Raw genomic sequence first — 25610 nt, forward strand, 5'->3', positions numbered from 1 at the left:
CGGAAATAGTATGTCTTATAATTAACTCAATAAAATTTTACAACTGATTACAATACCACGCCAAAGATGAAACGTCTTATTAATATAAATTGTACATGACTATAAATCAAAACCTCCAACACAAAAACAACAACTATCTCTTACACAAAATATGTAACAAAATGAAAGCAGATCAACCAACATCAAGTTTCGAACAACTCATTCAAAACATCCATATCTCTAGAGTTATGTAGTCGTCAAGAACCAACATCCGACATGTCATGCCATCATCTCTAACAATGGCTGAAGCTGCTCAAAACAGCAATGATAACAAGAATTTCACACTCAGACTATTGACCATCCATACACTTGCAAAAAAAATAAAAAACAAACTGCATATCAAATTTAAAAATACAATAGAATACAACACATAAATAATTGAAACAACATCCCGCCCGTAGGACGGACAAATCACTAGTAATAAATATTTTAAAAGAAAAGGTACATGTCACAATTAGATTAATGATATGTCACATTTTTCAAAAGCTTTGTCATTTTTTTTATTAAAAATGGATGTGGTGATGATACATATGAAAATCACTTCGCAAATAATGTTTAGAGGATTTACTGGTTTTGGCCACTATCTCCTGGTCGAAAGCAGAAAAACATCATGCATATGAAACATATCAACAAATCTACTAGATGATCCGGCCATACACACGAGACTACATGCTCATAAGACTACATGCTCATAAGGCTACATGCCCATTAGGACATGCTCCCAACATATGGTTAAACACCATCATCAACCACAAGTCCATTTAGACCACTTGGTTATATAGGCCTCGTGCCCATTGAGCTAAAAAGACATTGGTATTTCTTAAGGCCATGCTGCACCTTTGCAACAAATCATCTCCAGTAAGATTGTCAAAAACGGTTTAGGCGATCTCGGAGGCGATACCCTACTCCCTAAGCCGTAGGGAGCTTGTTACCAAAGCACGATTCAGGTTATCCGATGAGCACAAGTTATTTCTCCACTTCAAACATGAACTCTTAAAATAAGACCATATTTTGGGGATAAAGTAGGACGCCGACTTCTACCTCCAGGTTTTTTAGCTTCTGGCTTCCATGCTATACGTTTCTCCTTTTCCGGATAAAAAGAAAACTTCTACATAGAGGATTTTCCATATCTCATGATTTGGTCAAATCTAACCTAATTCTCGCCAAGAACTACACATATAAGGATCCTAAAATTTTAAATGAGGAGATTCGACATTCAACCCTTTTGAATAAGAGACATGCATTTAGAACTAGGATTCAATACCAATACGTCGCACTCCTTCTTTTATGATCATAAAACATTACTTTAATTCCCTTTTATTGTTTTGCTTCTTGTTTTCTAGTATACAAAGAAACCAACATTATCTTACCCTAACAATTTATACAGCCAAATTTTGTGATGCTTTGTTTATTATATTCGAGTATTCGACCCCAAAAAATATACAAAGAAAAACAACTATAATTATAAATCTTGTAATATTAATAAAAACTCATACCTAATAGTTTGTCCTTGTTGTATGTAGGCATGACTTTAATTTGTTCTATCAAAAACCAAAATGGCATACTCTATAAATAGTGACAAGAAGTATCATCGTCTAATCGTGACTTATATCCAAAGGAGAAGCACTCTTTTAGGATAATAGTCTTGTTTTGGAAAATCAGAGGCCAATTTTTCAAAAAAGACAATCAATTTTTTTGTGTGAGAAAACGAAAGAAAAAAAAACTAATATTTTTTCTCTCTCTAAAGAATCAAACAAGCTAAAATTAAGCTTACACTTTCCTTTCCCTTGCCTTTCTCCTTCAACATCTTTGGAATCAATTTGAAGGCAATAGAGAACCTCTGATGGTCGTGATGGATTTAGATGAAGAAGCTACAAGAGAAGGAGAGAACATTGAAGAGGTCGTCAATGCAGAAGAATCTATAGATGATGAAGCCGTAGATATTCATGAGGAAGAAGTCGGCGACGTGAAGGACGATTTGGTGGGCAAGATTATAACAACTATTGAGTTTCTTGATCAGATCAGCGATTATAGACGAACACAGCAGAAAGAATGCTTCAACCTCGTTAGGCGACTGAAGATTCTTATTCCGTTTATGGATGAGATTCGAGGCTTTGAATTCCCCTCGCCAGAGAGTTGTATGCATTTTTTGAATCGTTTGAGGAAAGTGATTTTGGCTGCAAGAAAATTGTTGGAAACTTGCAACAATGGTAGTAAAATATTTCTGGTACGTAAACTACTCCTTTTTTTTTTTAAATGACAGAAATGATTATTTATTTCTAGGATTTCTTTTAATTATTTATAGTGTTATGATAACAGGCATTGGATAGTGAATTGATAATGACGAGATTTCATTCAATTTATGAAAAGTTGAATCGTGTTCTTGTTAAGACTCCTTTTGACGAATTGGGGATTTCTGATGAAGTGAAAGATGAGGTACTCTTTACTCTTCTTGTCAACATAGCAGGATCTGGCACATCCCAATGAAACATTGGTTTTGGTCTTAAAATTTTTTAAAAAGCTTTTACGTAAACATAGGTTCCTAGAATTATGGGAAATTTATTTTTTACTAAAATTCTAATTGTTTCAAACCTCAAAAATCTGGCTCTGTTTATCAAATCAAACCATTAATAATTAATAACTTCACATTCAAGGCATCTAAACGAAAACATTGTGTAGGTTGGTTCATTGTGTAAACAATTGAAAAAAGCAAGGAGAAGAACAGACACACAGGACATAGAGCTAGCAGTAGACATGATGGTCATGTTTTCAAAAACAGATCCTCGAAATGCAGATAGCGCTATTATAGAAAGGCTTGCCAAAAAACTTGAGTTACAAACAATGGAGGATTTGAAGACGGAAACAATAGCCATAAAAACCCTAGTCCAAGAAAAAGGAGGGTTGAGCATAGAGACTAAACAACATATCATTGAGCTTCTAAATAAGTTCAAGAAGCTTCAAGGTGTTGAAGCTACCGACGTTCTCTACGAACCTGTTATCAATAAATCCACATCCCTAATACTACCACACGAGTTTTTGTGTCCAATCACACTTGAAATCATGCAAGACCCGGTTATCATCGCCACTGGACAGGTAAAATTTTGATGTGATTCTTGGTTGGTTTAAAATTGTGTCAGGATCCTCAGTTCGAGTGACGGCCGAACGTAACTAATATTATATGTTGTGGTTTCGGGTCTCGGGGATTATGGACTTCGGTCCCGAACCTCCTGGTATTCAAAAAACAATTACCTCTCATGTTGAAACTAATGTAAACAATATGTTTTGTAGACATATGAAAAGGAGGGTATACAAAAGTGGTTTGATGCAGGACACAAGACTTGTCCAAAAACCGGGCAAACACTTGATCATCTTTCCCTTGCTCCCAACTATGCATTGAAGAATATAATTTTGCAGTGGTGTGAGAAGAACAATTTCAAGATTCCAGAGAAGGAAACGTCTTTACATTCCGAAAATGACTCCGAGGAGCAGAAAGATGAGGTATCTTTGCTGGTGGAAGCATTATCGTCAAGCCAATTGGAAGAACAAAGAGCATCAGTGAAGCAGATGCGTTTGCTCGCTAAAGAAAATCCAGAGAACAGAGTTTTAATAGCTAACGCAGGAGCGATCCCTTTGCTAGTTCAGCTTCTTTCTTACCCTGATTCAGGAATCCAAGAGAACGCTGTAACGACTCTGTTGAATCTATCCATCGATGAGACCAACAAGAAACTCATCTCGGATGAAGGAGCCATCCCAGACATAATTGAAATTCTTCAGAACGGGAACAGGGAGGCGAGAGAGAACTCTGCAGCAGCTTTGTTTAGTTTGTCAATGCTTGACGAGAACAAAGTAACAATCGGATTATCAAATGGGATCCCGCCACTGGTTGAGTTACTGCAGCATGGGACATCAAGAGGGAAGAAAGATGCTCTCACTGCACTCTTTAACTTGTCCCTTAACTCAGCTAATAAAGGGAGAGCCATTGATGCTGGTATCGTTCAACCGTTGCTACAACTTCTCAAGGATAGAAACTTAGGGATGATCGATGAAGCGCTTTCGATTCTATTGCTTCTTGTCTCGCATCCCGAAGGACGTCAAGCCATTGGACAGCTCTCCTTCATTGAGACACTTGTGGATTTCATTAGACAAGGCACACCGAAGAATAAAGAATGCGCGGCCTCGGTACTACTTGAGCTAGGCTCTAACAATTCATCTTTTATCCTGGCTGCACTTCAGTTCGGCGTCTATGAATATCTTGTAGACATAACCAGTTCCGGAACAAACAGAGCTCAAAGAAAAGCAAATGCACTCATACAACTCATAAGCAAATCTGAACAAATTTGAAAAATGTTCTCAACATTTCATCTTCTATTGCAATTTCAGTTTCTTCCTCATTAGGTTCCTGAATTGATTTGATTGTGTAATTATTTGTTGTATAATTGTACATGCTCTTGAGTTTAGTCATATGCTATTTGTTTTTTTTATTGTATTAAATATTATCTTCTATGTAAATTCTAACTCTTATTGTAAAGGAAGTACATACAATTCCATGAATTTTTTTAAGTCAAAACTTAACTTTTATCGTTAATGGAGTATGCTTTTTGTATAAGAAGGTTTTATACTTTTCCATCTAAATAACTTTATTAACAGATCGAATCAATGTCGCTGGTGAACGCAATAATGTGAGAAAGTTTGATTCAGTACACAAAGTCATAAAATAGAATCCCGAAAAACGATGTGAAAGGGATTAAGAGCTTTGACTTGTAAAAGCTTAATCCACCAAAATAGGCGTATAAATCTCTTGTCTAATTGCACTTATCCTAATTTAAATAGGGTGATAAATAATTTAACCTATTTTCAAATTAAAAATAAACTTAAAAAATCATTTTATAAAAGGACTTTTGATAAAACCTAACTCTTAACACTCTATTCAGCTGTAAACTTTTTTCTCTCCCAGACACGTTCTCCAAGAGCAGTTTTTGACATGCGGTCTTAACCACTCCACCATCTTTTAACCGCCAGTTCTTTCCTCTTTTGCTCCTGCTCCTTGCAGTAATTGTCTTTGCTTTTCAAATTTTTGCCATATCTGGCTTAAACCTTTGGATTTTAGCAAGACTCTGATCTTTATCCACCGGGTTCTCTCCCGACCTTGGTTGGAGGGCCGCCGTCCAGCCTCCTTCTAACTCCGGTAAGCTTCAATCTTCATGGCCCCTGGTATCTACTCCTCTAACTTCTTTGCTTTACTCCCTTCATAGTAGCACAGAACCTTCAAAAGTATATCTCAAAACTCTCAGAAGGCTTACAAACCTCACAGAGATCCCATCTCTCAGAATTATCTTGCTACGGCAAAGAACTTTACTCAAGAAAAGCAACTCTGAAACTCTCTTGCTACGGCAAAGAACCTCTCACCAGTTGACAATGTCTCGACGCTACTCAGCTCTTGAAAAAAGGAAAAAGTGTCCACAAACAAGCTTCTCCACCTCGTAGAGGTAGAGGCCAAGTACCTGCTTTCGACAACTCATAACTCCTCCGCAAGCATGAGCTCACTCTAATAGGAAGAGTCACAAACCCTAAATTCCAAAGAATGTGGTCTCTAATTCCCTTCCTCGCAGACCATTGGAAGTGTGCCACAAGACCTATAGGCTCAGATTTTGGAGAAGGAAAGTTCTAGTTTCAGTTCAGCTCAAAGGAGGACATGCAGATGGTACTGGACAACATACCATATCACTTTGCACACTGGATGATAATTCTCGAACAATGGGAAGCCACAACGTCTCCCTCCTTCCCTTCAAAAATACCCTTCTGGATCCAAGTTCTAGGGGTCCAAGTTCACCTTTGGAATGAAGTTATCCTGAAACTTATTGGAGAAGACATAGGCTGGTTCGTCTGTGGAGAAATCACAGCGACAAAAGCTCGACTAAGAGCTCATATAAACGGTCTCCTTCCCCTTATGAAAACCTACACCCTAGAGTTCTCAGATGGAGATGAGGTCGTAGCTACCCTCCTCTACGAAAAACTGGAGAAACACTGCACATTATGTCAGATGCTCGATCACGAGGAAAGTACTTGCCCGTAAAAAACATCTCAAACTCCCCTCCTTGTAGCTCCTAGACATTCTCCCCCTCCTCCTCCCACTAGAGGTTCAACCCCCACATCAAGCTACATTAGTGGAAGGAGAGATGTGAGAGCAAACTTCTCAAAATACCCAAAAGCCTCTGATCACCCAAGGAAAGCACCTGACTCTAGAGACCGTCCCTACCACCGCAGTAGCGACAAAAGAGAATATGAAAGGACCTCTTCAACTTTCTCGGGCAACCACACCAAATACCCTAGAGAAGCATCCCACCACTATGCTATCAGCAGATCCTCCACCCCTCAATGGGTAGATACTGGAAGAAGGGCCACTTCTTCTAGCTCCGAGCACCGTCGTTCTCCTTTAAGGGCATCTGCTCCCCAAGCAGACATGCATCCTCCAGCTAACAGATCTCCCGCATCGCGATCCTCAGAAAGAACCAGAACCAACTGCACCGGATCTCAATCTCGTCAGCCACTCTCTTCTACCTCGGTGGCAGCTCATGACATCCCACTGGAAACCCTCGCAGTGGTCCATGAAGAAATACGTGAAGCTCTAATTAAATACACAAGCTGTGCAGATCCTACTGAACAAGCTGAAAGAAAGGAAAGACTCAGATTTGCTGAGGAGCACAGAGAAATTAAACAAACTGCAATAAACATAGCTATCTCTAACCGCAATATGGAGGGACCCTCTAATCAATTTGAGACTCCTGTCCCCACAGTGACAAGACCATCAGCGCTTGAATGAGTAGCTCAAGATCCTTCTTTACAGAGCACCCCGAGAACCTCTGCTTTGGAAAGGTTAGGACAACCTCTGGATGATCAAGCTCCACCCACTGCAAACAACACAAAAGTCTCAATCAAAAAACGGTTGGGAAGACCCACCAAGATCAGAAAACACCACCTCAAAACCTCTAGGGATCTCACCTACCATTGGGAAAAAACGGAGGGTATCTCAGCTCAAAGGTTCTCCAAAGAGACGTGGACCAACAACGACATCTAAGAAGCCTGCTACTACTACTCATGGTGACCAACAGGCTGGCCAACCCTCTTCAAATCTCCCAAAGAGACAGAGACCTGTCTGCCCAATGGTGCCAGCGGTAGTGAAGAGATCGATGGATTTTCGGATCCAAGCACCTCCAGCTCCTTAAAAATGGTGAGCTGGAACTGCCAGGGGCTGGGGAATCCCCAGATAGTCCAGCGTATAAGACAGATACATAAGAAAGTATCTCCAGACATCCTCTTCCTCTCTGAGACAAAAAACTCCGACGATGTTGTTCTCAGAAAACTCCAGTCGGCCAATTTCCCAAACCATTCTCTAGTGCCTCCTGAAGGGCATGGCAGAGGAGGACTCGCCCTATTCTGGAAAGCAAGAATAAATCTCTCAGTTCTCAAAGCCTGCAAGAACTATATAGACACAGAGATAACTTATGAAGGGAAAACCTTCCACTCAACCTTCATCTACGGAGACACAGATAAGACAAAGAGAAAACAAACTTGGGATGACCTTGCTGCTCTCTCATCTAGCAGAAACACTCCCTGGCTCCTCTCAGGTGACTTCAACGACATCACGGGAAACCAAGAAAAATCCGGAGGAGTTACTAGACCAGAAGGCTCTTTCATCGACTTCAGAACTTTCCTCTCCTCTTGTGACCTTTTTGACCTGTCTCACTCAGGAGACTTCCTCTCCTGGAGAGGAGTTAGAGGAAACGATGTAGTAAGATGTCGCCTGGACCGAACCATAACAAACAATCAATGGTTCGACATCTTCTTTGCGGGTAGATGTGAATACCTCAAGTTTGAAGCATCGGATCACAAGCCCATTGTCACCTGCTTTGATGCAACACGCAAAAAGAAAAAAAGATTTTTCAGATTCGATAGAAGACTAAAAGATAAACCAGAAGTCAAAGAGCTGATCGCACAAACCTGGAAAGGCGCAGTAGATTCTGATGTAGAGGGAAAGATAATCTTGATCAGAAGAAAAGAGATAGAACAGCGGAAAAAAGAACTTGATCAAGCACTATCAAGTCCAGACAACAATACTGAGCTAATCAACAAAATAAACTGTGAACTCAACAAAGCGTACCTGGAGGAGGAAGCTTTCTGGAAACAGCGTAGTAGAAACCTATGGTTAAAACTGGAAGACAGAAACTCAGGTTTCTTCCATGCTGTTACCAAAAGAAGACGTGCTACCAACAACCTCACAGTCATGGAAAATGAAGACGGCCAAGTAGTCCATACTGAAGCAGATATTGCTTTGTGCGTAGAGCAATACTACAACACTCTCTTCACATCTGTTCCCGACCAAAGAAGTCAGATAGTGAACGATGCCCTCACACCCTTAGTCTCAGCAGAGGTCAATGAAAGCCTCACCAAAACTCCCTCTCCGGAGGAGATCCACTCAGCCCTCTCCTCGATACACCCTGATAAGGCCCCAGGCCCAGACGGTTTCTCAGCCTCTTTCTTTCAATCTAAATGGTCCACAGTAGGTGCTGACATTATTGAGGAGATACAAAAGTTCTTCAGCTCACGAATCCTACTTGAGAACATCAACCACACATATGTTAGGCTCATCCCAAAAGGAACTGAAGCAAGGACAGCTGCGGATTATAGACCAATTGCACTTTGCAATGTCTACTACAAAATAATCTGAAAGCTACTCTCTATGCGACTACAAGCTAGCCTACATACTTTGATTTCCGAGAACCAATCTGCTTTTGTCAAAGGAAGAGCCATCACAGATAACATTCAAATCTCACATGAGGTTCTCCATTTCCTAAAAACATCACTGGCTTCAAAGCAATGCTCTATGGCTGTAAAAACTGACATGAGTAAGGATTTCGACAGACTAGAATGGGACTACATTGAAGCTGTTCTCCTAAGAATGGGTTTCAGTCCTACTTGGGTGAATCTGATCATGCAATGTCTCACTACTGTAACCTACTCTTACCTCATAAACGACTCTGTCCTCGGATTTGTAACACCGCAGCGAGGGATCAGGCAGGGAGATCCCCTCTCTCCTTATCTCTTCATTCTTTGCTCTGAGGTCCTCTATGCCCTATGCCATCAAGCCCAAACCAGAGGAACCCTACAAGGCATCAGAGTAGCAAAAAAGAGCCCAAGAGTGAACCACTTGATGTTTGCTGACGATACTCTCTTCTTCTGTCGAACCAATCAGCAAAGCATCTCCACCTTTCAAAATATCATTCTTCTCTACGAGCAGGCCTCAGGACAAAAAATCAATAAACGCAAATCAGGAATCACTTTCTCAAAGAAAGCCCCACAAGACTTGAAAGAGAGAGTCAAACTCTAACTGGATATCACTACAGAAGGCGGAACTGGCAAGTACCTTGGGGTGCCTGAGCACTTTGGCCGCATGAAACGAGACATCTGCACTGGCATAGTTGATCAAATCAGACAGAAAGCAAAAGGGTGGTCTACAAGACACCTCTCCCCGGCTGGGAAAATGACACTCCTCAAAGCTGTCCTCTCAGCAATGCCTAACCACTCCATGTCCTGCTACAAATTGCCTAAATCCTTGTGTAAGAGAATCCAATCTGCGCTCATCAGATTCTGGTGGGATTCAAAACCTGATGAGAGAAAGATTTCATGGGTAGCATGGTCAACAATGACGAAATCAAAACGAGATGGAGGCTTAGGATTTAGAGACATCCAATGTTTTAACGACGCCTTGCTAGCTAAGCTGAGCTGGAGGATTATGAATTCACCTGAGTGTTTGCTAGCCAGAATCATGAAAGGAAAATACTTCCCGTACCAAGACCTCCTCCAAGCTACCGCCCCAAACTCTTGCTCCCACGGTTGGCGGGGTATTTTGATAGGCAGAAACCTCCTTCGCGACCACTTAGGTTGGGCCATTGGTGATGGTGAATCCGCAAGTGTGTGGAAAGACTTGTGGCTCTCAACCTCCGCGTGTGAATGCCCTATTGCCCCACCAACAAAAGACTCAGAATTTATCAAAGTCGCTGGGCTTTTCCTATCAAGCGAAAGAGAATGGGACGCTGGGAAGGTCCAAGCACTGCTCCCGCACCTGAAAGACAACATTTTGAGCATCAAACCTAGCAAAAAAGGGGGACCAGACAAAAGAATCTGAGTGAAGAAGACATCAGGAGTGTACATCACGAAAGCAGGTTACTACGCAGCGCTTGAAGCAAAGAACAACGAAGCTATAATGACTATTGTGGTGAATCAACAGTAGCTAAAGAACGTTCGGATGCTTACCATACCCCAAAGCTGAAGCTTTTCCTCTGGAAGATGAAACACGGAGCTCTCCCTGTAAACAGAAGACTTCAGATCCTATCTATCTCCCCCTATGCAAAATGTACCTTCTGTTAAGCAGAGGAAACCACGCTTCATCTCTTTTTCCATTGCCAATACGCGAGACAGGTCTGGGAGATGGCACCTTTTGCAAGATCAATAGACACCTTCTCGGCGGAAAGCATAGACTCAGGTCTTACTTTAATCTTCCGACAGCTCCCTCTCCCACCATCGGGAATCTCAATCACCCAGCTTGGGGCATGGATCCTATGGGCAATCTGGAACGCAAGAAATCAGAGAATCTTTCAGGAGCGGTTCTTCACTATTGAGGAAACTTTGATCAAAGCAATCACAAGGGGAAGAGAATGGCAAAACGCCCAGGAAAATCCACCGATCCACATACCCAAACCGATCACACATTTATGGCCCCGAGAGGAAGTGATTATTTGTAGATCTGATGCCGCCTGGAAACCTGGAATCTCGGCAGCGGACACAGCGTGGAGCTTCTACAGCAACAATGGAGGGATGATCACATCTCACAGTAAACTTATCTCATACGTGAACTCGTCCCTTGTGGCGGAGGGACTAGCGTTGAGGGAGGCGATGGAACATGCATTGTCTCTGGGTTTCAATCGAGTGAATTTCGAGACGGACTCAAAAGATCTAGTGGCAGCTATAGTCGATGGAGCCTGCTTCTCTGTGATTCACGGAGTCGCTTTCGACATCACTCTTTTATCTAAAGCTTTTGTTTATTTCTCTCTTCGGTATTGCAACCGTCTCTCTATCCTTTGAAGATGGTTTAGCTAAGCAGATGCTTGGTTCTGCTTGTACCAGACTTTAATTTCGGTTTAATGAGAATTAGTTTGACAAAAAAAAAGGACTTTTGATATTTGGTTTTCAAATGAAAAAAAAACATCTCAGACGATTTCTCTCTCTTTCCATCTTCAATTTTTTTTAATTTCACTCGAAAAAGATTTTTAGATGTTAAAATATGAAAATATTTTTTTGTACTAGAAGACCATTCCAAACCTTTTATCTTAAAGAAATTCCTGTTTTGTACCAGAAACTAGCAGAAAAGTCAGTGAACATACGAACATTACATTTCAATCACAACGGGACGGTCACAGATTACGGGAAAACGGCCGATTCCACCATGAACTTGATGTCTCCATTGTTTTCATACACAAACTATTGAATCAAGCCAAAACCACCACGAACTAAGTTTAATTTTGAATTTCAGACATGAACTTTTACAATCTGGTTAATTACTACATAACCGAATCTGATTTCGGTTTAATTAGCATCGGGTGCTGACGTGGCACACACGAGGCTAGAATGGTATTGGTCGGTTTAAAATTAGACCAAAATAATTTTTTTTTCGATTTGCCTTGACAAAACGCCGTCGTTTTGTTATCTGAAGTTAAAAAAAATTTGGGTTAATTAGAATTAGGGTTCATCGCGATTTCAGAAAAACAGAACAAAGAAGAGACGACATGGGAGTCTGAAATCAAAGAACAGAGGAGTAATCGTAGGAGATTTCGAGTTAGAGTGGGAAAATTGAACCGAGAAGTGTTTCTGTGACTAGCGAGTCTGAAAGATGAGGTATGTCGAGTTATTTCAATGAATGAAAATTTTAGAATTTTTATACATATTAGGGTAAGATGTCGTATGGGATTTGTTTATCTAACCTTTTGGTTCCATTTTTATGTAAATTATAGTTCTCAGGAAGACAGACTGATCAGCTTTGGCTGCTACTATGGTGGAAAATTTGAAGAGGTTGATGGTAAAGATCTTTACAATGGTGATGGTTATAGGATAATGGAAGCTTATCCTAGTTGTTTATTTCCAGAGCTCATGAACCAGCTACCCATAGGTCTCTATGGTCAAAGAGTGTGGTTTAAGTTTCCATATGAAGGTATAGAAGAACGACACTTGATAAGAAACGGTGACGATCATTTCAACAAGATGTGTAGAGCTTCAGTATGGGTAGATTCAATCGATATCTTTGTTGAGCCAGAGACAGAAGGAGATGAGTCAAGAGCTGAGAACGAGAGAGTGGAGACAGATAGGTATGAGGCAGGTTCAGAGGCAGAGAGATATGAGGCCGAGAGGAATGAACACCAATTTGATGAAGAAGCAAGAGTAGAAAGGAATGTGGCTGATTTTGTTGATGAAGATTTTGATGAGTATGCTACACCTTTATGTTCAGACGATGATGAAGATGGTGTTGAGAGAGATGGGTATTTGAGGTACATAAAAGGCAGTGGTGATCTGAAATTAAGACAAGCTTTTGAGAGTTTGGAAGCTTTCAAAAAAGCTATGGTTGACTATGTGCTAAAGCATAGATGGAATATTAAGTATGTGCGTTGGGAGAAAGACAAATCAGAATTGAAGTGTGCCAGTGAAGCTGAAGAAGGAGAAGAACAATGTATGTGGAAGATTTACTGCTCTTATGAAGAACCGTTACAGAAGTGGCTAGTTAAAGTGTTAATGAAAGAGCACACTTGCATGAGGAGTGGACGGTCAAGCCTGCTTACACAAGAGGTTATTGCTGGGTTGTTCGTTGATGACATAAGGGAAAATCCAAAATTAAAGCCAAAACAGATTCTAGAAGAGATTCAGAAGCGTTGGGAGTTGACTGCAACCATAGATCAGTGCCGGAACGCAAGGAAAAGGGCATTAGAAATTATCAAAGAGGAGCAGGACTTACAGTTCTCACGGCTTAGAGATTACAGAGTTGAGTTATTGGAGTCCAATAGGGGCTCATCAGTCCATCTAGAGACAGTCCAAGGTGACGATGGTAGTGATGTCTTTTACAGATTCTATGTCTGTTTTGCTGCGTTGAAGAATACATGGACCTCTCACTGTAGACCTATCTTTGGTCTTGATGGATGCTTTCTTAAGTGTACAACAAAAAGTCAGTTGTTAGCAGCAGTCGGGAGAGACGCCAACAACCAGATGTTTCCCATTGCTTGGGCTGTCGTTGATGTTGAGAATGAACCCAACTGGAGATGGTTTATTGAGAAGCTGCAAACCGACTTACACTTGCAAGATGGTAATGGATTTACTGTGATTTCTGACAGACAAAAAGGGTTGTTAAATGCTGTAGAAGATTTATTACCACGAGTGGAGCATAGGATTTGTGCAAGGCACATCTATGGAAACCTAAAGAAGGTACATCCTAACAGAGCTGACATGAAGGGATTGTTTTGGAAGGTTGCAAAGAGTTACAATACAGCTCAATACAACAAAAGGGTGGATCATGTTAAAGCATACGATATGGACGTCTATAACTCAATGATGATGAAGAATCCCAAAAACTGCAGCCTTGCTTACTTCTCATCAACGTCTTCATGTGATGATGTAAGTAACAACATATCTGAATCCTTTAACCACGCCATAGACCCTGCAAGATATATGCCATTTGTGGAGATGTTAGAGACAATACGCCCAAAAGCTATGCTCCGGATAGAGGCAAGAAAGCTTATATCAATGAAACACAAAGGAAAGTTTAGTATTAAAGCAGTGGAGAGAGTGGAACTAGAGCAGACAAAGATCAGGCTGTGTAACATATATCCTTGTGGTCATGAAATCTTTGAAGTGAAGGAGAAAAACTTTTCATACAAAGTAAAGATGTTGGAGCATAGTTGTACGTGGAAATGGTATATGTCCGGGTTGCCTTGTCGTCATGCTCTGAAGGTAATTGTAGAGAAGAAGAGAAAGAAAGAGGATTACATTGGTGATTGCTATCTCACTTCGAAGTGGAGAATGCAATACCAAACACCGATTGAGGCTGTTCATGGTGTGAATTTTTGGAAGAAGACTGATGAGTCTGTGATTGTACCTCCAACAACAGAAGATACAGATTCAGCGTTAGGAAGAAAAAAAATTCCAAAGAGGATAAAAGGGAAGAACGAGTCACCGAGCAAGAAGAAAACAAAGGTTAGACAAGAGTTTCCAACTAAGGTTTCTAGAGAAAAAAGAATCATTCATTGTGGAAGATGTGGAGCAGTTGGACACAATTCGAGAAAGTGTTCTAGCATAGGTGTTGAGATTCAACGTCCACCCAAGAAGAACAAGACAAGCTCGCAGCCAATGCTTAGCCAAGTGATTGACTAGAATCTTAGTTCTATGTGATTCTTTTGCTGTATTTTTCTCATCTCTATTGTGCTTGCTAGGCTATGGTTATGTTTGTTGTCTTTTGAAACTAATTGTGTGTCATCTCCAAGACTTTTGTTTATGAAAAGCCACTACTTTTCATCTTCTTACTACATAAAACATGACATAGTACAAGACAAGTTCATCTTCTTACTAAATAATACATGTCTTATTACAAACATAATGCAGATTCATAACCAAACTACATAAAGAGCTTATACAAAAGACCAAACACTACAACACGCACAACCATGTTCTTCAAGCTCCTCAGTTCCATCTTGACATCTTCAATCTCCTTTTCAAATCCTCTTAGCTCCTTCTCATAACCGCTAACCACACTGCAACAAGTGCGAGTTTCGATTGCAAGAGATTCCATCTCAGATTCACAAACTTGTAAACCCTTCTCAATGGTGCTTGAAGCTCTCTCAATTTCATCAAATTTTTGCTTCATATCCTCAACCATTGATTCATCTGTCCATTTGAACAAATGGTGACGATTGTTCTACAACAATACGACATTACGTTAATATCAGTCGGCTCAATCATGATTCCACTATATCTTAATATATCAAATTCCCTATCAAATTCATTACAAAGACAAAAGAAAACTAACTAACAACATTCTGAGTTCATCATTCAATCTCTCAGTCTCTGACATACCTCATCGCCATAGGGACATTTGTGAAAGAGACGCCCCGGGTTAGTTATGGTTTTTGATGTGAGCCGTACGACTCGTGTGCCACATCTACAGTAGGTCGGAAAGCCTCTTCCGGTATCTCCCATGTCGTCTCTATTTTCCTCTTTCTTCTTCTTTGTTCTGTCTTCTGAAATCGCGATGAACCATAATTCTAATTAACCCAAAAAAATTTTACTTCAGATGACAAAACGACGTCGTTTTGGTCTGATTTTAAACCGACCAATACCATTCTAGCCTCGTGCGTGCCACATCAGCACCCGAAGCTAAATAAACCGAAATCAGATTCGGTTATGTAGTAATTAACCAGATTGGAAAAGTTCATGTCTGAAATTCAAAATTAAACTTAGTTCGGGGTGGTTTTGGCTTGATTCAATAGTTTGTGTATGAAAACAATGGAGACATCAAACCGATCACACATTTACGGCCCCGAGAGGAGGTGATTATTTGTAGATCTGATGCCGCCTGGAAACCTGGAATCTCGGCAGCGGACACAGCGTGGAGCTTGTACAGCAACAATGGAGGGATGATCACATCTCACAGTAAACTTATCTCATACGTGAACTCGTCCCTTGTGGCGGAGGGACTAGCGTTGAGGGAGGCGATGGAACATGCATTGTCTCTGGATTTCAATCGAGTGAATTTCGAGACGGACTCAAAAGATCTAGTGGCAGCTATAGTCGATGGAGCCTGCTTCTCTGTGATTCACGGAGTCGCTTCCGACATCACTCTTTTATCTAAAGCTTTTGTTTATTTCTCTATTCGGTACTACAACCGTCTCTCTATCCTTTGAAGATGGTTTAGCTAAGCAGATGCTTGGTTCTGTTTGTACCAGACTTTAATTTCGGTTTAATGAGAATTAGTTTGACAAAAAAAAAAAAAACTTTTGATATTTGGTTTTCAAATGAAAAAAAAAGACATCTCAGACGATTTCTCTCTCTTTCCATCTTCAATTTTTTTAATTTCACTCGAAAAAGATTTTTAGATGTTAAAATATGAAAATATTTTTTTGTACTAGAAGACCATTCCAGACCTTTTATCTTAAAGAAATTCCTGTTTTGTACCAGAAACTAGCAGAAAAGTCAGTGAACATACGAACATTACATTTCAATCACAACCGGACGGTCACAGATTACCTTTTCTTTCAATACAATCATTTAACAAATCCTGAAAGATAATATTACAGTGAACTTAAAAATAAAATAAAAAGATCAGAGATGAAGCAAGGCAATGGTCTTGTTCATACAAGATCGATTAAGTTTCTGACTCCTTTGGTTCCTGGAAACATGTCTCCAAGAGACTTCTTCTCTCGATACATCGCATACAGTGAAGAAACCCAACACCTGCCCAAAGATCTTGAACATCTCAACTCCCATTAGTATGTTCTGGTCTGACACATACGTGGCGTTCCAATCCATCGGTGCGTCAGGGTGAACCGAAACCTCGGTCCACGTAAGGTACACAAGATCCAACTCCCACAGCTTCCTCACCGCTTTGTTTCTCCTCCCAATCTGTCCATCTCCTTCATCGCACCACGAGACCGAAAGCATGAACAGCCGGTTGTTGCAGGAGATGAGGTTAGGGTAGAACTCATGAACCCGAGGAGGGATTGGAGATGTTTGGATACCAATCCAGAAGCCTCTCTCTATGTCGTACCCTGATAGCTTATCGTTCTCAGAGTAAGCGTAGAAGATTCCATTGCATATGATCCCGCAAGACACAACCCCAAAATCCATGGGAAGTCTCTGGATTTCAGACCAAGTGTTTGTCGCTGAGTCGTATATCTCACCTGAATCGAGCGGCTCATCAAACAATCCGGACCCTCCGATTGCAATGAGCACGAATCTCCTGGAGCTGTTGAGTTTCAGTCTTGTCGATCTGTGGGATACAACAGTAGTTCCGGTTTGATCAGCGGCCTGGCTGCGTCTGACAGAGAACCTGTGAGGGTCTTCGTAAACATCTGATTCTCTTGAAGACCGGTGAAAGCGTTGACTCTGTTGTATGGTGGACAGCTCTGAAGAAACATGAGTGGCGCCGACAACGGGAAGCGTTCTAGCGTGTCTCATAGATTTGATTTTACGCCAGGATTTGGTTAAAGGGCTGAAGACGAGGACCCCTCTGTGAGTCTTGAAAGAGTTTCTATCCTCGGAACGGCCTCCGATTACATAAACCTCCTCATGGATGCTCGTCACCGAGTACATGAACCGCCCTTTAAGCACATCGGATTCAACCCTATGCCATTTGTCTTGAGACACGTCGTACCCGTGAATCTCGCCAGAGAAGAGAAACAGCCACGGGGACTGAAAGGAGCCTTGGCGTCTCAGCTGGAGGAAGCGCTGCGTGGTGGCCATGTGCCGCCATTTCTTGCAAACGAGGTGGGCGTTCATTAGGCTGGTCAAAGGAAGCCGCATCAAGCACATTTCGAGAATATCGTCGGGGAGGAATACGTGGTGGTTGTGCTCTGGTTCTAAGTATTTTCGGTTGGTATGCTTCTTAAAGAACATCTCTTTGACTCCATAGGAAAAGCAATCCAGCCTCGTTTCTTCGGTTCCGCAGATGGTGGTGGTGGTCAAGCCCTCACTAGCACTGGACCATCTCTTATCCTCGAAATCATCTCCGGTGTCGGCAACTTTGCAGCCAACACCTCTACCACTAATGTTTAGACAATTCACAGCTCCTCCTCCTCCTCTGGCATCCACTTCATCTTCCACCGCCTCGGTTTTAGAGATCTTTTTCTTCAGCTTCTGGCTAACACTTTTCACAAGGCGCTTTGATACTGTTAAACCTTCCAGATCCTTCCGGATTGACTCCTCTCCCAATGGTTTCTCAGAGATCATCATTCATCATCTATCAAAGCAACCTGCAAAAGAGCATATGAACACATCAACCTCTATTCATCAGGCTTGCTTAGTTGATAATCAAAAAAGCAATCGTGACACATTGTAGCAAGATCTACTTCACGAACCATTCAATCGAAGATTAAGCATGTAAAAGCAAAACCTAGACGGAGAAATCAAGTAACAATCATATACCGTTACCGGATTCTGAGATTCATCGCAAAATCGAAGAAGAAAATTCACGAAACTCACTTACATTGAGAAGGAGAGGAGATATCGAGCTTTGCCTAGAAATCTACCAAGGACCGATTGAATCCCTTTTCCCTTTTGCGCAGCTGAGAGAGAAATACTATTACTGTGGGGAATGAATGAATGAGCTTAGTGAATTATTGCGTTGTTTTCTTTAATTAAATATAAAAGTAAGCTTTCTTTTTCTTTTGCTATGAAAGTAAAGTTTTTCCATTGAAATTTTGATTAATAAAGAGTAATATATCATTATATGTTTTTAATATGTAATTATTCAGCTGATATGACTGGTATACGTCATGCAGACTAAGAATATATGAATAACTGATAGCGGAATAAACTATCTTAGAAAACATGCTAATTTTAGTAAACCGATTATGTTTTGTTTTTAGTTGTAACTTAGTTCAAGAAAAAAGTATGAATTTTAATGAGTATTTTTTAATATTAGTTAATTTAAACTACGAAAATATTATTTAAGATGATTTAATAATTAACAACGCTATTTGTTTTACGAGGATTCACGTGTCATACTTCACGAGCATTAGTTAATTTTTAGTTTTTTTTTTGTCATCAACATAAATAGACTCAATTAATATTCTATAAACCACATTGATAACTCAGAATCTATATGAACGTCGAAAGATAGTTGTTTCTCGCACTGCGTACAAGACTGTCTGCTTTTGAATGATAAACCACTGGATTTAAAAAAATTTCAAAAATTATAATGAAAATTATGAATGATAAAAATAGAAAACTTAAGTGTTGCAAACATGATGAACAAGTTCACATATCTACCAATATGGCAATATTATCGTAATTTTGAAAATCAAAAAATTGTGTAGCTCATTAGCTCACAAATGCTACCAAAGGCAGTTTCTTTCAAATTCAATAAATTTTTGTACCACATTCATGTTTTGTTTTTGGGTTTGTTTACAGAAAATCATAAGCGCTTCTATTTTAAAATTTAAAGAATTGCGGTGGAATTTCATTTTTACCAAAAGTTTAATATCGTTTTTCAAATTTATTTTTAAAAGATAACTAATTTCGTAAATACTTTAAATTTGTGATAAAATGATTAAATTAATTCTAATAAATCATTTATAAATGTTTAAGAACAATTTATAAGACATTTATAGAATTTTATAAACTCAACATCATCCTAAATACTAACCTAAACAATAATCATTAAACTCTAAACTAAATATTAAAATATTTTTGATTGAATATTTTTTTTTTTTTGCAAATTAGAAGCCAACTTAGAGTACTTTAAGCAATTTTTTTTAATTTTATTCAGAATGCTTTAAATAATTTTAAATGGATCTGAATAATCCCAAGTAATTATCATCAGTCTACTATGAACTTTAATCGATATATGAAATAAAATGAGTATGAACATAGTTTAAATTTTGAATGAGATGGATCTTAAAGGATATTAGTGAAGATTGCATCCCATAAAACAAATATTTTGGGAAGACTTAGAAAACAAATATTTTCTGAAGATTACAAACCCTTAAAATTAGCAACTGGGAAATATTGGAATCTATAAAAAAACCAATTTATGTAAAAATAATAATTATAATATTATTAGTGCAATTAATATTTAGATTTGCGCCCAAGATATAATAGATTTTGGTTGTTAAACAATTACCATAATAACCAAGATTGTTTGTGTATAGTAACATATTTTAAGGAGTCTAATATATATAATATACTAGGTTAAGATCTGCGCCATGCACGGAATGAGATTATGTATATAAATGAATTTTATATATTATTATTTATTGTGTTTATTTACGTATATAATTAAATTAGAGTAGACACATAAATCAAAACAATATCTCTTGTTTATTTATAATAATATTTTGGTAAACAAATCAGAACAATAATTTTATTTATTTTATATGCTATATAATTAAATTTTAATGATATTGGCGTAGATATATAGTATATTTTAATATAAAATATTTATTACCGATACTTCTTACTTATATAATTTTATTAACATTTGTTGTAACAAAAAAATTAAACCATAATCACAAAATTTTCATTGTGAGAGTTTTTCAATGCAATTTCAAAATTAAAATATTAAGTTCTCGATATTCTTTCAATGCAAATTTCGAGATTAACATATATATATGTGTTTTTATACGGTATATAATTTAATTTAAAAGATATTAAAATTGATATATATATATATAATATGAATATCTATTAAATGAGACTTCATATTCATACGACTTTATAATCATTTGTATCTTGTTATAGCGAAAAAGATTAAACTATTGATCACAAAATTTTAAATGTGAGATTTTTAACATTTTTAGTAATTTATAGTCATTTTAAAAAATTCAAAATACATCATATAAGAAAAATCTAATTTTTATTATATGGTTAATGTGATTGTTTAATTTTTTTAAATATTATAAAATTAAACAAAAAGGACGGAGGATATAAATATTGTTATCAAACCTATGTTATTCATAATCATTAACTGTCATATATATGTTAATCGTTTTAGGAAATTCCGTGGTTTTTATTTAAAGAAAGAATGAAGAATATTCTTTTGTACACTACTAATTAATTTTATAGTTAGTTTAATAAAGATTATAATATATGTTTAGATGAACCAACCTATTTTTCTAAGGATTGTAAGAATCATCGTAATGATGATACGTGGTTACAAAAAAATGTTATATTGTTTCTCAATTAATATATAAGGAATTTTAATCCTCACGTTTTAGAAGAAAGACATGAGTTGTACTATGAATAGTTTTACATGTATTAGTATAGATTCCAATCTTTCAGCTTTTCAAATAAAATATAATGTATTTAACATATATTCAAGGGTACTAAAAAATGCCTCATATAAAAAACTGATATTATGAATGTAGTGGCATATTTTCATTGCAAATTTTGGCATCAAATAAATACAGGTCCGTGTCTGTTTTTAAAAGTTATCTTCCTCAGAATTTGGTAACAAGTTTTCATTCAAAATATTATCCATTTAAAATTTATATATGATAATATTTGCATATGTTGGTGATAAAATATATGCACATTAGAAAATAAAAATATATAAAGTTCATACAAATGTCGATTTTACTAAATATTTTTTTTATAAACAAAAATAATTTTGTGATTTTAAAGCTATGTCAAAATACTAAACTTTCAATTATAAACGTTTAAGCTCAAATGTTGAAACAGAAATATCATCCCACACATTGAATGCAAATACAAAATGTCAAGAAATAAAAACTGTAACCGAAAAGATAGTTCTGTGCTTTGAAATCACGGGTCAAACTCTAGTTTTGTTTGTTATAACACATTATATTTATTGTTTAACAACATTGTTTTTTCATCGTAACTATATCATATATATTTTTAATCATCTAAACCAAAATTAGTTGTTTCGTTCGAAAGATGTATCACGAATATAAAATTCATTGTTGATGAAATAAAAACAATTGGGTCATTGAGGAAGTTGAAGAACAACATAGCATTACATTACAACGAACGGGCTAATACACGATCTTTATTTAGCCAAATACATGAAATGAAAGAAATCGAAACACACAATATTATATCATGATGATATTCAGAACTTGTTCTGTAGATCCATGACAACCTTAGGATCCAACTGGAAAGCCCTAGCAAGAACATTCGGGTTTATAGGTGGGTTAGACCCAAACACGGTGTTGGCAATAGTGATAACACCCGGGTTTTGGCTGCTCAAAGCAGCGAATGCAACCGCTGGAGACCGCCCCACGTTAAACTGGAAATGGATGAGTCCTTCTGGAAACACAAATACATCACCTTGCTTCAGTGTTTTGGTGAAGAGGCGATTTCCGTCTCCATTTGATGAGACAAAACCTACCAAAAGTGTTCCTTCTTGGAGAACCAGGATCTCGGTGGCACGTGGGTGAGTATGAGGCGGGTTCTGCCCTTGCACTCCATAGTCTATACGGACAAGAGAGATTCCAAGGGTGTTTAATCCTGGAAGGTTGTTAACATTGACGGCTGTCACATTTGAACCGACTGCATTAGTTACTGGTCTTGCATTGTGAAGCCCTGCGAAAAAGAAGTCATCCGCCGTTGCGAGCTTTGGGTCCTTGCAAAACTTTCCGTTCACAAAAACTGATAATAGTAACAAAAAAGAGAGTAAGAAATGATAAATGAATGACAAAATTAAAAGAAAAGATACTAGGAAATATCGTCATGTACATACCGCCATTTGCTGGGTTGTTGACGCCAATACAAAAGTCTTGGAGGGGGCTTGGGTCAGAGGAAATGACTAATGGAAGTGTTAAGGCCAGAAGAGATAGAATCGCAAGAAAGGAGAGACTCTTCATTGCCATATATTAAGTGAAATGGTTCCCGGAATTAGAGAAGTGTTTCTTTTTGTAGTTTGGTTTTAGTTGAGAGGTAAAAAAACATATAAGACAATAAGATGAATTTATAGATGAGTTTAGGTGCTGAAGAAGTCCTGTAAACCTAGGAAATTTGAAAAAGTAGTTTGAAATGGTTGAGAGTATATATATTTGTTTAAACAAATCGTGCTCGCACAATGCGCCATATTTAAGGTAGTAGTACTTGAATTATAAACAGTACACTATGTTTTGATTTCTAAAGAAAAATTATCCATTTGATGTTTGATATTGCAAGTGTCGACAAGTTATACATAAAATGGTTGTTTTATGACTATCTTCCCTCAACTTGTCGTTACATTCTCTCAAATGTCAGTGTGAAACTGTTTGTTTTGGTTTGATTGTTTCTTAAGTGAGTACGCACGACTGTATCAACTTATATATAAATATGTAAATGTAAATGGATGTTAAAATTTGAATAATATTAATATCTTTGGTTTTTGCAGAATATTTGAATATATAAGACACATTAATTTGAACGGCGTTTTTGTCTATTCCTAACATTTGTTTTAAGTATTTTATTGATTCGGTCTATCTTTTATACTTTCTAGTTTTTTTCACAATCTTTTTAAGGGTTTTTTGCAAAAGTGACTCAAAACTTGGAGTCAAACAGAAAACTAATCTTTTTTTTTTACTCTTTTTTTTTTTGAGATTTTAACCCCACACCTGCATTTTATCTACGAAAATGCCATTAACATTTTTTTTTTTTTTCGAAAATGGCTTCTTTACTGTCTCAACCTCATCTTCTTCAATTATTTACAATATTGCCACTGCAATGAATAGTGGCAACAACCTTGTACGAACTGTTTGGAGCTTTTAATGCCCTTTAATGCACGTAAATCTCTTTACAGTCTCTCTGTTTCAATTGTTATGAACTAAAAACAACATTTCTTTCACTTTCTCTCTATATTCATCCAAAAAACTCAAGCTTTTGATTCAAAATATGGGCTATGGTTGACAGAGCCATATTTCTTTCGTTTTGACTTACGGTTGCTTTCGTTTGAGGTTCTGGGTGGTTGGAGAAGACCCTGTGTGCAAACGAAGTCATCTCACCTAGTTTAAGGTACGAATTTGAATTTTTTTTCAAGATCTGTTCGCGTAGAAGACTTACTAGTAAGTCATCTGTATGTAGAAGACTTACTGATGAGTCTTCTGGTCAAACGGACGACTTAAATTAAGTCGTCCAGCTTTGTTTGTTAAAAAAAAACACTCCAGACGACTTATATATACGTCGTCTACGAGAAACGGGCTAGTTTTGCATTTGACCGAATCGTGTCAGATCTTTGACTATTTCTGGACGACTTATAATTCAGTCGTCTCTGGGAAAGTTAAAATTTCAATATTTTATGAAAACTTGACGACTTACGTGTAAGTCGTCCTAGGTTAGTTTTGTAATTGAAAAATAAAACTTCATAATTTAACTTTAACCAGACGACTTAATATAAAGTCGTCCCTCCAGAAGACTTAATTTAAAGTCGTCCGGGGAAAGCAAAGTCGTCCAGAATTTTTCCCAATTTTCTGGTCAAACCTTGCTTATCCCGGACGACCTTAAATTAAGTCGTTTAGCTGGACGACTTTCATCTAAGTCGTCTGGAGAAAGTTAAATTTCAAGTTTTATTTTTCAATTACAAAACTAACCTAGGACGACTTACACGTAAGTCGTCAAGTTTTCATAAAATATTGAAATTTTAACTTTCCCAGAGACGACTGAATTATAAGTCGTCCAGAAATAGTCAAAGATCTGACACGATTCGGTCAAATGCAAAACTAGCCCGTTTCTCGTAGACGACTTATATATAAGTCGTCTGAAGTTTTTTTTTTAACAAACAAAGCCGGACGACTTAGAATTAAGTCGTCCCTTTTAATTTTCAATTGCAAAAGTGACCTCTTTAGACGACTTACCTTTAAGTCTTCTGGACGACTTAATGCTAAGTCGTCTGCGGCAATGTTTATTGAACTTCTTCATTTTCTCTATGTTTACTAATGTGTTTTATTTTGAATATTTGCAGATGATTTTTCAGTTACATGCAGTGTATGGAGAATGGTTGTTGAGAGATTTCCGTTGGGATTTTGTGGTTGATGATCTCAAAGGAGCAAGATTGTTTTTATTGAATGAAGATTCAACACATGCTGAACTTGTTGCAATGGCTCAAGAAGATTATAACCTGGACATGAGAACAGTGAGTGTGGAGATTAGCTACTCATTACCAGCAGAAATGATGATGGCTCCAGGCAGTCTTCCCATTCATGTTACAAGTGATAGACAAGTTCGAAACTTGCTGGAGATACTCAAAACCCATAGAGTATGTCTTTGTGTATCAAGCCGCAGCAAGGTCGAAACGGTTTCAGAGAAAAGGGATATTGATGAAGCTGGTGAATGGGAAAAAGATGTTGGTGATAATGATGAAGCTGGTGAATGGGAAGAAGATGTTGGTGATGATGATGAAGCTGGTGAATGGGAAGAAGATGTTGGTGATGATGATGAAGCTGATGAATGTTTTGAAGATGTTGGTGATAATGAGTTTGTTGAAGATGAAAATCAAGATGGGGAGGAGGAAAATGGGGAGGAGGATGCTGATAATTCTATTGTTGGTGAAACGGATCAGAATGGTGGGGATTACAGTCTTTATGGAAAGGTTCCAGATGAGGACGAGGAAGATGATGATAATATTTGTTTTGAAGAAATCCAAAAGACATATGCTAAGACAAATGCTATTGAAGGAGGAAAATCGAATGGTACCAGTATCTATGTCAACCAGAGTTTTGTTAGCAAGGGTGCACTGCTTTCAGAGCTGCGGTTGGCAGCAGTGAGGGGTAAGTTTTCTTTCAGATTATACAAATCAACGAAAACTCTCGTTGTGGCAA

At 38.0% G+C, this 25610-nt stretch overlaps 7 protein-coding genes across 8 annotated transcripts; 4 read left to right on the top strand and 3 right to left on the bottom strand.

The window, feature by feature from the left end:
- The first annotated feature begins 224 nt into the window (after window positions 1-224).
- On the top strand, window positions 225-4586 carry LOC106431614 (U-box domain-containing protein 15). The gene is made up of 4 exons (XM_013872410.3): window positions 225-2266; window positions 2359-2475; window positions 2719-3132; window positions 3328-4586. The coding sequence occupies exons 1-4, from the start codon at window positions 1883-1885 to the stop codon at window positions 4378-4380; spliced, it is 1968 nt and encodes a 655-aa protein (XP_013727864.2). The 5' UTR covers window positions 225-1882; the 3' UTR covers window positions 4381-4586.
- Window positions 4587-9487: 4901 nt separating this feature from the next.
- Window positions 9488-10222, top strand: LOC125592516 (uncharacterized mitochondrial protein AtMg00310-like). The gene has a single exon (XM_048767731.1). The coding sequence runs from the start codon at window positions 9488-9490 to the stop codon at window positions 10220-10222; it is 735 nt and encodes a 244-aa protein (XP_048623688.1).
- A 302-nt stretch (window positions 10223-10524) lies between these two features.
- Window positions 10525-11178, top strand: LOC125592517. The gene has a single exon (XM_048767732.1). It carries the CDS (start codon window positions 10525-10527, stop codon window positions 11176-11178), a length of 654 nt encoding a protein of 217 aa, XP_048623689.1.
- An 805-nt stretch (window positions 11179-11983) lies between these two features.
- Window positions 11984-14505, top strand: LOC106399160. The gene is made up of 2 exons (XM_048767733.1): window positions 11984-11988; window positions 12105-14505. Exons 1-2 carry the CDS (start codon window positions 11984-11986, stop codon window positions 14503-14505), a joined length of 2406 nt encoding a protein of 801 aa, XP_048623690.1.
- Window positions 14506-14746: 241 nt separating this feature from the next.
- Window positions 14747-15327, bottom strand: LOC106400725 (uncharacterized protein At4g04775-like). The gene is made up of 2 exons (XM_013841104.2): window positions 15205-15327; window positions 14747-15046 (listed from the first exon to the last, which is right to left on the bottom strand). Exons 1-2 carry the CDS (start codon window positions 15325-15327, stop codon window positions 14747-14749), a joined length of 423 nt encoding a protein of 140 aa, XP_013696558.2.
- A 991-nt stretch (window positions 15328-16318) lies between these two features.
- LOC106431602 (F-box/kelch-repeat protein At5g42350-like) lies at window positions 16319-18590 on the bottom strand. 2 transcript variants are annotated; one of them, XM_013872397.3, is made up of 2 exons: window positions 18332-18590; window positions 16319-18098 (listed from the first exon to the last, which is right to left on the bottom strand). In XM_013872397.3, exon 2 carries the CDS (start codon window positions 18076-18078, stop codon window positions 16450-16452), a length of 1629 nt encoding a protein of 542 aa, XP_013727851.2. In that variant the 5' UTR covers window positions 18079-18098; window positions 18332-18590; the 3' UTR covers window positions 16319-16449. The 2 variants fall into 2 exon arrangements, with proteins under 2 accessions (XP_013727851.2, XP_013727852.2); XM_013872398.3 differs by having other exon boundaries at window positions 18328-18491.
- Window positions 18591-21815: 3225 nt separating this feature from the next.
- On the bottom strand, window positions 21816-23311 carry LOC106431615 (germin-like protein subfamily 1 member 11). The gene is made up of 2 exons (XM_048767503.1): window positions 22547-23311; window positions 21816-22455 (listed from the first exon to the last, which is right to left on the bottom strand). The coding sequence occupies exons 1-2, from the start codon at window positions 22674-22676 to the stop codon at window positions 21917-21919; spliced, it is 669 nt and encodes a 222-aa protein (XP_048623460.1). The 5' UTR covers window positions 22677-23311; the 3' UTR covers window positions 21816-21916.
- Between the last annotated feature and the right edge of the window lie 2299 nt (window positions 23312-25610).

Source organism: Brassica napus, chromosome C9 (assembly GCF_020379485.1).
Source record: "Brassica napus cultivar Da-Ae chromosome C9, Da-Ae, whole genome shotgun sequence".
Lineage (NCBI taxonomy): Eukaryota > Viridiplantae > Streptophyta > Magnoliopsida > Brassicales > Brassicaceae > Brassica > Brassica napus.